The sequence below is a fragment of the Amblyomma americanum genome, chromosome 7 (genome assembly GCF_052857255.1).
Source record: "Amblyomma americanum isolate KBUSLIRL-KWMA chromosome 7, ASM5285725v1, whole genome shotgun sequence".
Lineage (NCBI taxonomy): Eukaryota > Metazoa > Arthropoda > Arachnida > Ixodida > Ixodidae > Amblyomma > Amblyomma americanum.
The window spans coordinates 66,593,436-66,604,783 of NC_135503.1; the positions used below are offsets into that span (position 1 = coordinate 66,593,436).

The window sequence follows — 11,348 nt, forward strand, 5'->3', positions numbered from 1 at the left end:
GATGTGGCATGAGCAGAACTCCCGCCGTCTGTAGAAATAGTGTCCGCTGATTAGTTGACAGGAATGAGGAATCCGGGGAAAGCTTGTCCCCGTTGTTGTACTTCGTCACGAAATCTGCGCGGAATGTATCACATCGACATATGAAAGCCCCGACGAATTAGTTCAAATATCAGCGCTGGTAACTTCAAAGAAGGGCTCACAGTAGGGGTCAAATTAACGGGTGACTATCAAAGCGGACAGTTTTGTTAGGGGGGGAGGGTAGAGGGGGAATGCATAATGGAACAGCGCAATCTAGGGCGCTCTCAGCGGGACGAATAACGGGAACGAACACAGCGCTGACTATCAAATGAAACTGATAACCAACTAGACCGCCATATCGTCTTAACGCATGCTTAGATCTAGAAACCCTGGGTCTATGTCGGCTTCTCACACAAAATTTTTATTTGAAAAGTTCGTTATCAGTCCTCCTCCCCCCTCCCCCCCACCCCCGCCCCTTACAATTCGCACCGTGCTTCTTCCCCTTAAATGTGCCACTGCCTGAAACAGAAAACAATATAAGATAAGAGTGAATTACGGAAGATAAGAGTTACGGCAGAGGTAAAATTACAAATGATGCACTTTGTTTCATCGGAAACTGTTTCACTTTTCTCGTCATCTCTTATGCCATAGCTCCTCCGTTACTGTGGTTGTCACCCAAATTTTCCGGACACATCCTGTCTCGATACTCTATTTCCGTGCTTTCTAATTTGTTACTTTTATCGGTTACTTTTCCCAGCAGTGCCTATTCAACGGAAGTTCGCAAATGGCCTTACACAAATCACTGCGAGGAGCATGCGTCGGCACAAAACTTACGTGTCACCTTTCCTGTTAGATTCACGCTAGTAAAAATGGAACTAAACCACCCCGCATTGTCATCTTCTCGACAAGTATGATGGACACAACGCCAACATTTAATCGAGATTTCGTGTATCATGCGTTGTCTCGTCCTCAGCCGGATTTGCTCGAATTGTTCAGTCGCATTACTAACACTGCTCGCGTACGCTGTCTAAATTAATTCAAGCCATGCGCCTGCTACATTCCCCGAAAATTGGAGACATCCTTCCGGGATACACAGCGCAACGTGATTCCGACAGCAGCCAAGCCGACGACGCTGAACCCGACATGCGCTCTGCTCTCACGCGATTGCTGTCCACCGTTAGGCGGTCGGCTCCGCCATGGGACGCTGAGAGCCATTTAAGACAACGGTCATTATAATTTTCTTATGCATGCGGCTTTTCTCCTCTCCACATCGATGGTTTCAAAAAGAATAATGCTGGCGGTGTTTAACGTTGCCAATACTAACATCGCATTTTTCGTGCTCTCAGTACCTGCCTTCAGAACGTCGTTATTTTTGATAACGTACAGTGACCATTCCAGCAGCTCGTTTAAGCAATACCTTGTGCATCTCTGCAGATTCTAGACGACAGCCCCCAAGCATTATAAGGGTCCCGCTCTTTGCAGATTACAAAATTGGTTTTTGGAGAAAGAAAATGGCGCAGTATATGTCTCACATGTCGCAGTATCTGTCTCACAACGCGGCACTGGAGCAGTGGGAGGTGACGCTGACCAGCGACCCCCTGGAAGACCAGGAGGCGCAAGTCGCCATCGCCAAAGCGTCGGCGGAATCCACTTGAGTCTTGGACTGAGGACCCCATCCACAATCCCCTCCGGCCTTTTTTACAATAAAATGTTTATTCTCTCTCTTTCTCTCTCTCTCTCTCTCTCGGCGGACACCTGAACCGCGCCGTAAGGAAAGGGATAAAGGAGGAAGTAAAAGAAGTAAGGAACAAAGAGGTGCCGTAGTGGAGGGCTCCGGAAGAATTTCGACCACCTGGGGATCTTTAACGTGCTTTGACATCGCACAGCACACGGGCGCCTTGGTGTTTCGCCTCCATCGAAACGCAGCCGCCGAGGTCGGGTTCAAACCCGGGAACTCCGGATCAGTAGCCGAGCGCTCTAACCACTGAGCCACCACGGCGGGTGTCATCGCAGATTCGCAGCAAAAGCTGGTGCTCACTATTCTGACAGCACTGGGCTGCGACAGCCACGTACCCTCCCTTCCCGGCGACGGGAAGAAACCGAATGCGGTATTCCATGCCTTTTTTTTTTCAGAGACTAGTTTGGTCGACGATGGAGTGGTTATCAAAAACGAATGAAGAGCTGCACATCAGTTCGTTTTACTTTTAACGCAATGTAGCTTGTCCTCATAATGCTTCGCGTCATCAATAATCACATGCCCCCAACACAGTACCTATCGTGGGGAGAGGGGGTGGGGGGAGTCAGCGACTTTTGAATCTGATGCTCCCTTACTACGTTAAACGCACATGACAGCTTTACTGACCTTTGACGAAATTTCAAAGTTCTGGCACATAAGCGCCACGTTTCCCAAGATGCCTCAGCGCCTGGCGTCCTTAGGAACTCTGCTCTGCAGACTCTCCAAACACGGCTATAACACGCCGATTTGTTTCCGTTGTCCTAAGCAAACAACATCTGACTGCCAGAGCTGCCCCTTTACAAGCTGCCCCATCTGCAGACAAAATTTTTATTGCCGCTTTTGTTCCAAGAAAACGGCGTGAGTGTCTACGTACTTGCATAAATGTTTTTTTTTCTATCTACGGTCGCTACAAAAAACAACCAACGGGCCGCGATGCACCTCCAAGAAGGAAAAAGGGTTAGTGCAATGTGGCTAACTCCTCTTGACTAACACTCATGTGTGTAAACATCCTAACGGGCGAAATTAGTTTCTCCTTTGTCCGTAAACATACCTAGCTGAGCAGGGCCACTACTCTGTGGCCTTTACAACCGTCTTCCACTTTGTAAAAGCTTGCACGGCATCCTTGCCGCATTGGTTGGTGTAGAACAAGCCAGCTTCAGCAACGTCGTTCGAGGCACGCCGGAGAAATGTGTATCCTGCTGTTGTTGTTGTTGTTAATCTGAAGCAATGAGACATACCCACGGTGGCGGACTGGCCAGAGTTTGGGGAAGATCAAGCAGCAGAAAAATTCACCCAGACTTATCTCAAACGGTTCATAAATAAAGATTGAGGAATCTGGGAACGCGAATAACGAATTTTTAAAGATTTTGAGCAGATAGGAATGAAATTAAGGAAACAAAGAGGTGAGTATATATATCCTTGCGAAGAAATCTGTTCTTTTTCCTGCTTTCCCCCTAGAAAAACAAAATAAAATTGTTTTTTTTAGAAAAGGATATGACGCAGTAACTGTCTCAGGTATCTCGGTGGACACCCGAACCGCGGCGTAAGGAGGCAGTGAAGGAAGAAAGGAAGAAAGAGGTGCCGCAGTAGAGGGCTCCAGACTAACGTCGACCACCTGGGGATATTTAACGAGCACTAACATCGCACAGCGCACGGGCGCCTCTTGCGTTTCGCCTCCATCCAAACCCGGCCGCCTTGGTCGGGTTCAGATATAATGGTGCCAAAGGATAGCAAGATGCTACTGCTCAAGCTAAGGTACAGCTGCTGCAAATACCCCTCTAGCACCTCTCGTGCTAAGGGAAGAAGCGCCAGCAAAGCAGCCAAAAATGGGGTGTTAATTCTGGTTCACGGCAAAATGGGCAAAAGGTAAAGAGCGCCAAACTAGATCTGTGTTGGCAAAAATTTAGTGGTGGAATATGGCAGCCGAACCTCGTAAGAAAGACTTCAAGCTCTCATCAACAATGCACAAAACAAAGAGGCAAGGGTTGAGGGAGAGCCTCAGTTTGCTTAGCCAGCGTTTCGACAGGGGAACCTGTCTTCGTTTGGGCAAAGCGGTCATCACTGGCAAGGGTGAAACAGGTCCATCGATCCGAATAGGATGCCCTGGTGAAGTGGAAGAGGGTTTGATGTGGCAAGGATGATGGGTTGGAGAGCGTCCACTTGAAAATTCCGTCTCCAGACAGGGTACGTGTCCGCTAAAGAGGATTGTAAGGGTTGACCTGCAAAACTGCTAAAGAAATACGCCAACTCAGCGGAACGAAATCCGAGAGAGGGGAGGGGGAGAGATAGCGAACCTAGACTGGTGGTGGCAGTGGTTTTTTGATTAAAATAATCGTAAAAAGGAAGGAGAAGATTTTTGCTAGCCCCGGCATCTGCCATCGATACTGAAGCACCTGAGCTGGGGCAGCGGAAATAAAGGATAGCAGGCAGAATGGAGAAATGAAATGAAAGAGATGAGAGGACAGGAAGAGAGGATAGGGGGAGAAGTAATATATACAAACTATTTACACAATAAGATATGTGTCCAGGTTGTGCGCGTGATTAGTTCATGTTGGAGGAATTAAAACACACACGCACAGCACTGAGTTGGCTACAGCAGGAGTGGGGCGTCCAGTCATTAATCGTTCAAGGTAGAACCTAGACTGAAAAGCTGCGTTTCCAGACAAAGTGTTGCGGCAAGTGGCATGGCAGGCAGAGGTTGAGCTGACTTAGGAAAACTGGGACAAAGCAATTAAGCAGCAGGCAGAACGAAGCTCGTGAAAGACATAAAAATAATGGAAAAAAGTGAGGTAACGAAACCAAACGGGAGAGGAAACCGGCATAGAAAGGCCTGCTTCATTTCACCGAATCTAAAGAAAGGAGGGGGGGGGGGGGTGGAGAGAAGAGCAAAGGGAAGATTGTAGAAGGAGCCCGGGAGAGAAGGGTCGCTGAGAATTGTTAGCAAAATGCCTACAGCCTAAGGTAAAAGTAGATAAGGGTAAAAGATCATATTGAAGAAAGCGAAGGGTGGAACGAATGCAGGGGGGGGGGGGGTAGGAAGAAATAAACGATTAAGAGCCGATAGGTGGTACTGGGCAGGAACCTACGAGGCAGAAACGTGGAGGCTAACCGAAAGGGTTAAGCTCAAATTAAGGACAACGCAGCGAGCCATGGAAAGAGAAATGATAGGTGTAACGTTGAGAGACTGCAAGTGGGCAGTGTGGGTGAGGGAACAAATGCGAGTTAATGACATCCTAATCGAAATCAAGAGGAAAATATGAGCTTGTGCAGGTCATGTAATGCTAAGGCAAAATAACCTCTGGTTCTTAAGGGTAACGGAGTAGATTCCGAGAGAAGGCAAGCGTAGCAGGGGGCGGCAGAAGGTTAGGTGGGCGGATGAGGCTAAGAAGTTTGCAGGCATACGGTGGGCGCATCTGGCAAAGGACAGGATTAATTGGAGAGACATGGGTGAGGCTTTTGCCCTGAAGTTGGTGTAGTCAAGCAGATGATGATGATGATGAGGTGGTACAGGAAAGTCCGGTTACACGTGTTTTCCTCTTGTGGTGGTGTTTTTGCTCTTTTTTATTGATTACGTCACTGCCGTATTTGTATATACAAATAGGTATATTAAAAATAGGTACTACATACCTGTCGATCTATCAAAAATTCAATTCGTCCGCAGTGTCTCTCTATATTCGAAATGTTTAAATTCCTCCCCTTTCAAAATTTCCGTCAAGATGAACCTGGCTCAAAAGGATCACCCATTGAATAATCAACGTTTTCTCATTGTTCTGACCTGTGATGCACCATTGCACACATGTACCGCTCTCTTCTCTCGCGCCTTGACTGCATAGCCCTCCTTTTTCTACCAAGCAATATACCCAAAGGAAATTGCCCATTTCTGCACTTCTGACCAATCAGCAGTTCTTCCCTTTCATACGCGTAGTGTTAACCCTTCTTCTATCGACTACAATAACGTAAATATTGAAAAACGAGGTATTTTCATGTAAATAGGTAAGTCGTATTAACGGTCCTACGTAAATGTAGCCACTACGTGTACGACATTGTGCCCCAAAATAGCTAGGTAGTCTGTCATTTTTTTTTCTTTGTTGCAAGTACTCAAGAGAAGGTCCACTGCTGACCCGAAATAGGAAGAGTGCAGGATGTACACTGCGGTGCAATTTCTCGTAATGTAAGTGCACTAATAGAATGTTTTTAAACCATTATTTTAATTTTCCGCGTTGAGTGTTAAAAGCGGTGGATCGAAGTTCTTCACGTTAAACACAGCGCGCAGCGAGATTGTTAAAGATGTTAACGAGTGTTTTTTCTTCATAACATTCAGCCGCGTGTGAAGGCTTTCCACTCCACAGAACTTTATCGGGAGCTTATAGGAAATAAAGAGCAGTCATATAACGGGAATTATGAATCATTTACGGTATTTCAAAGTATCCGCCATCCCTGCACAATGTTAAACGTAACAAATAAAGTGTTCTACTAGTTTTTGCACGTAATTGACAGCACGCAGAAAAACGTCACTATTACCGAGTGTTTCAGTGGTCATGAAAGTTGAAGGTATTGGATGAACAGCCTTCGGCAGAGTCCTTTATCTGGAGGTATGACGGCGCATCATATTGAAAACTATGACAGAAAGAGAAGAACGGCAACAGAGAGATATTAAACATAACCACAGACCATACAAAAAAACTTGAATACGTTACTTTTTTGAGCTACTTACTCAAGCCTCACGCGATATCACTAGTCATTTCTGAAGAACTTGCACTTATTAGTATAGTGCTTACTGCAACCGAATGCGCTCGGGAACTCCTCGAAGTTCCTCAGCAATTGGTTACAGCTCGTCAGCCAAGGAAAACGGCTTAACGCCCTTCCTAACGCACATTGTGCGGCAAAGAGTCAGGAAGAATACCTTCTCGTCCGTCAGTTCCTCCGTTAGGTTTAGCTGAGTGCTCCTGAAAAGCCGGTCGCGAAAAACTGACTGCGTGACCTCTACGGCCGCAATCGCGTCCCCGCGAGGCCCGCCGACTTCAGAGCCCACATTAGGGCATAGCAGCTTCGCCCCGAGTGCTCCTGTAAAGTTCTTGGACATCCAAGATGCCGACACGTCCACGCTTCCGTTTGGATGCGAATACTGGCGGGACTGCGCGAGTACGCCCATCATTGCCAAAGCGAAGACAAATCCGAAGCCGCCGTAAGCCATGCCAAGAGTACCGCGTGTATAGTAGAGGGGACTGGCCAACGCCGCAATGGCGACGTCTACGGTGTTGAGCACGGAGTCGTAGGTGGCAAGAGGCGTGAAATTTGGACGAAGTGCGTCGGCATTGTCCCTTTGTGGCCCCAACATCAGGTCACGACGGCACTGATCGGTTTTGACCCAGAGCAGGGAGAAGGTTACCTCGCCTTCGGGACAGTGCGCGTAAAGCTTTTCCAAATGGGGGACGTCGTCGAACAGGTCGCTTGGCCACAGACGCACGCGTACTGATTCCAGTTTAGTCGCCAGAAATCGCCTGTCGTCAGGTTCCAGCCACGTTGCGCTGTTCACGCTGTCGACGGCTTTCTGCGCCAGGGTGCGAACCACGAAGTTAGCGTGTCTCTTTCCCGCTGAAGACAGTACCAGGCGCGTGTAGAGCGTGGCTATTAAGGGGCTGTAGACGGCTTCAACCTCTCTTGCACACAACATGGATAGATAGGAAGCTGCTGTCCGCTTGTCACCCATGATGTCTTCCAGGAGCGCCTTGTCCAGCATGACAGCGTACATCTGCACGAACTGCCAGGAAATGTGCACCAGGGCGTCCTCATCGCCCGTTGTTCTCAGGAAGCTGTTGATGGCCAATATAAACTGGCTGTTGGCAAAGAGCACATCGTCACTGAGCGACAGCGAGGCTTCATGCTTCAGCTGATCGCTCAATGCTGTAAGCCATCGGCCAAACGTAGCGTCCGATGCGTGTTGCTGTGCGTGTGAAATGTTGTAAAGCACCGGTGCAGAGTAAGGTGCAGCAGTCACGACATACATCAGCGTCGCTACGACGGTGCCCTGCACTTCAGCGCTGCGTTTTATGACGTCATCAACATTTGGACCGGGAGGGCGACCCACCAGGAATGAGTGTATCAGCTTCCAGTACCTGCGCACACGTTGTGCGTTGGTGCGTTAGACACTAACAGCGCCAACAAAATCGATGCATTCGCTACAGATTAGGAAAGAAAGCTACAAATTTTCTATTTCCCAGAGTGATTAGATTCTTTTTTTTAAAGTCAGGAAAAATACATTCCGTGTAGTGTTAGCTGCCGTCAGCCTTATCATCATATCGTGACTTGATCGCGTCGGTGTTGGCACAGAAGAGCAAACCGTTTCTGTGCCAATGCTGACAGCATAGATTAGACTCTTTTTACAAGTCTTGCCCAATCAGCGCATCACTGAGATCATCTATAAGCTGTTCATTTTGAGCGCTTTCTTAATCTTGTAACAAGGCATGCAGTAAAGCAACGGGTGACGCCGAATAATAATGGCTGACGAATAACAATAATAATAATAATAACTGGTTCGATCGGGGGGAAGGAAATGGCGCAGTGTCTCTCATATATCGTTGGACACCTGAACCGCGCCATAGGGGAAGGGATAAAGGAGGGAGTGAAAGAGGAAAAGAAGAAAGAGGTGCCGTAGTGGAGGGCTCCGGAAAAATTTCGACCACCTGGGGATCTTTAACGTGCACTGGCATTAAAGATCCCCAGGTGGTCGAAATTATTCCGGAGCCCTCCACTACGGGACCTCTTCCTTTCGTCTTTCGTTCTGGTTCAATGTTGGTTTTATGTTCAGAATTTTATCTTTAGCGATTCAATAATGCGGCTATGCTTGTGGATCGCCATAATGCCAAGTTATCTGTCAATTCAGCATGATACCTTCCTTAATTGAACAAGCGAGCTTCTCAATTTCTCTGCTGTCAGGTGCACTCTTATGCCTCCCCGTGCATGTAGTTATGTTGCACTTAACGTATGGCTGCCAATAGGATATCGCGCATCATTTGTCATTGCCCACTGATACTTTACTAAACACGTAACAAGCAGAGGATGTGATTTGGTGAAAGAACATAAGTGTAAATGGTCCTAGTTTTGGATAACGGTGGTTTAAGCTCCCCGTATGATTTTTCTTTGCTTGTAGTGGCTGCGTGTCGTGAGCGGTGTTACATTCGAGTGCCCGCCCGTCTGTGTTGGCTGCGTAGACAGCAAGGCTCACTTGCTGGAAGTCAGCACTAAGCTTCTTCGGGATGGTTCCAAGCCACGCGATAAGAATCTCACCCACGTTCGAGACCCGAGTACCGAGAGCGTCGCCAAGGTGGATTCCGGGAACCCAAGTAAGGGGAGCGAGGGCCCGCGGAACGCCGCCGAAGCGAGCGCCGAACACGTGACAGCACTGTGTGCTACAACAGCGCCAATAAAATTGGTACATTCTGTACGGATTAGGAAAGAAAGCTTCAGTTTTTCTATTTCCCAGAGTCTTTAGATTTTTTTTAAGTCAGGATAAATACATTCTATGTAGTGTTACCTGCCGTCAACCTTATCATTATATCGTGACTTGATCGCGCCGCTGTTGGCACAGAAGCGCTAACCGTTTCTGTGCCAATGGCGACGGCATACAGTAGGCTCTTTTTACAAGTCTTGCCCCATCAACTCATCACTGAGAGCATCTATAAGCAGTTCATCTTGAGCGCTTCCTTAATCTTGTAACAAGGCATGCAGTAAAGCAGCGGATGACGCCGAGGAATAATGGCTGACCAACAAAACTACCAACTTCATTCTGGTTCAATGTCATTTCCATGTTCAGAATTTTATCTTTAGCGATTCAGCAATGCGGCTGTGCTTGTGGATCGCCATAATGCCAAGTTATCTGTCAATTCAGCATGATATCTTCCTTAATTGAACAAGCCAGCTTCTCAATTTCTCCGCTGTCAGGTGCACTCTTATGCCTCCCCGTGCATGTAGTTATGTTGCACTTAACGTATGGCTGCCAATATTATATCGCACATCATTTGTCATTGGCCACGGAAACTTTACTAGACACATAACAAGCAGAGGATGTCATTTGGTAAATGAACATAAGTGTAAGTGGTCCTAGTTTTGGATAACGGTGGTACAAGCTCCCCGTATGATTTTTTTTTTGCTTTTAGGGTCTGTGTGTAGTGAGCGGCTGAAGTAGAAATTTCACTGGTAGTGCGTTTTCCTGTGTGCTGAAATTAAATTGTTACGTGCAGCTCCTTGGGATTAAACCGTAATTTCTAACAGTAAGCATTGGATATTAGAAGTGTGCGCGCCACATGGCTCGCTGATTGGGCCCTGAGCATCACACACGGTGCTTGTACTCACGCATACAAATAACTAAAATTACTTATGAGAGTCATACGTTGCAGGTTCAAGAACGGGCGCTGAGTCACCTACCTCGAGTAGTCGCCCGCATCCATGACGCGCTCGTGGTTTGCTGCAAAAAGTCGTACGTAGCTCGCCCGTCCAGGCAAGACCACGATACGGTGACCGCCAGGACTGAGCGGATTCTGCGTCACGCGGATGCGCATCCAGAGGGGCATCTCCCCGAGGAGGGCGATGAGGACGAGCACGCTGAATGGAGACGCAGCCGCTCCTCTTGTCGGTTTCTGCGGCCAAGACAGTCCCATTTCCTCGATGTACTCCAAGAATTTCCACTTGTCTTCCTCGCTCGCTGGGCCGCCACTGACGCACGTCCGGAACATGGTTAGAGGTTTCCTCGCCACCGACACCACTGAGGCGGCCCTGGAGAGCAGCTCTTCGAAACCGTCCACCCAGGTTATGCTGAGGTCGTCGAGCGCGCTGGTTGAGACGAAAGGGAAGCGGGGGTCTGGTTTCCAAGTGGAGCACACGTACGCCTCGAAGTCTTGGCACGGGTCGACGCTGCGGTTGAGACTGCGCGTCAGCAGTCGGGCGTGCTTGCGGCAGTCGGCCGTCTTGCACCAGCTGCTCATCTGGTGTAGTAGTACAGGCCCGGGAACGATGAAGGAGAGCACCGTGAAGATGGCCACCACGATTAGCGCGAGCGAGGACACCACGACCAGCCTCCTCCGTTCCCTGTAGCTCCACGTGGCAGCATCGGCGTCGCGAATGCCCGCTTTCTGCAGAGAGCGGGGCTTCCAGTCAAACGTCTGTATACTGCCGCCATTCAGTGTTGTGTTTCTTTTACAGCGCAGCTGTTCACGGCACGCATACCGGTTGTGCGGTGGTCGTGTTGAACTAACCACGCCTCGCTGTGACCGGTCAGCGTGCTGTGCCGTCAGGCATGTCACTGCTACGCGCCAAGCTGAGTGGTCCAAATACAATGACGTCGTGAATGACTGCATAGTTACGTCAGGCGCAAGCAACCACTGAGGAACTCTAACGATGGTGAATTAACAATATCATATTCACCAACATAGACAGCTGCGGCTGCATATGGCAACGTACAGTGGTAACCGTCCAGCAGGCTTTCTTTCCATTAACTTTTTTTATCTCTGCCGAAATGTGTAGCCTTTTTGCTTACTCTTTGCTACAGAATACGAAACCAAGTAGCTCCCGACATACCGTTATTTCATTCATTCTTTAT

At 48.4% G+C, this 11,348-nt stretch overlaps 1 protein-coding gene across 1 annotated transcript; it reads right to left on the reverse strand.

Annotated features, from left to right (window-relative positions):
* Window positions 1-6,578: 6,578 nt before the first annotated feature.
* On the reverse strand, window positions 6,579-11,106 carry LOC144097755 (endothelin-converting enzyme 1-like). Its single transcript, XM_077630393.1, has 2 exons — window positions 10,178-11,106; window positions 6,579-7,869 (listed from the first exon to the last, which is right to left on the reverse strand). Exons 1-2 carry the CDS (start codon window positions 11,104-11,106, stop codon window positions 6,579-6,581), a joined length of 2,220 nt encoding a protein of 739 aa, XP_077486519.1.
* Window positions 11,107-11,348: the final 242 nt, after the last annotated feature.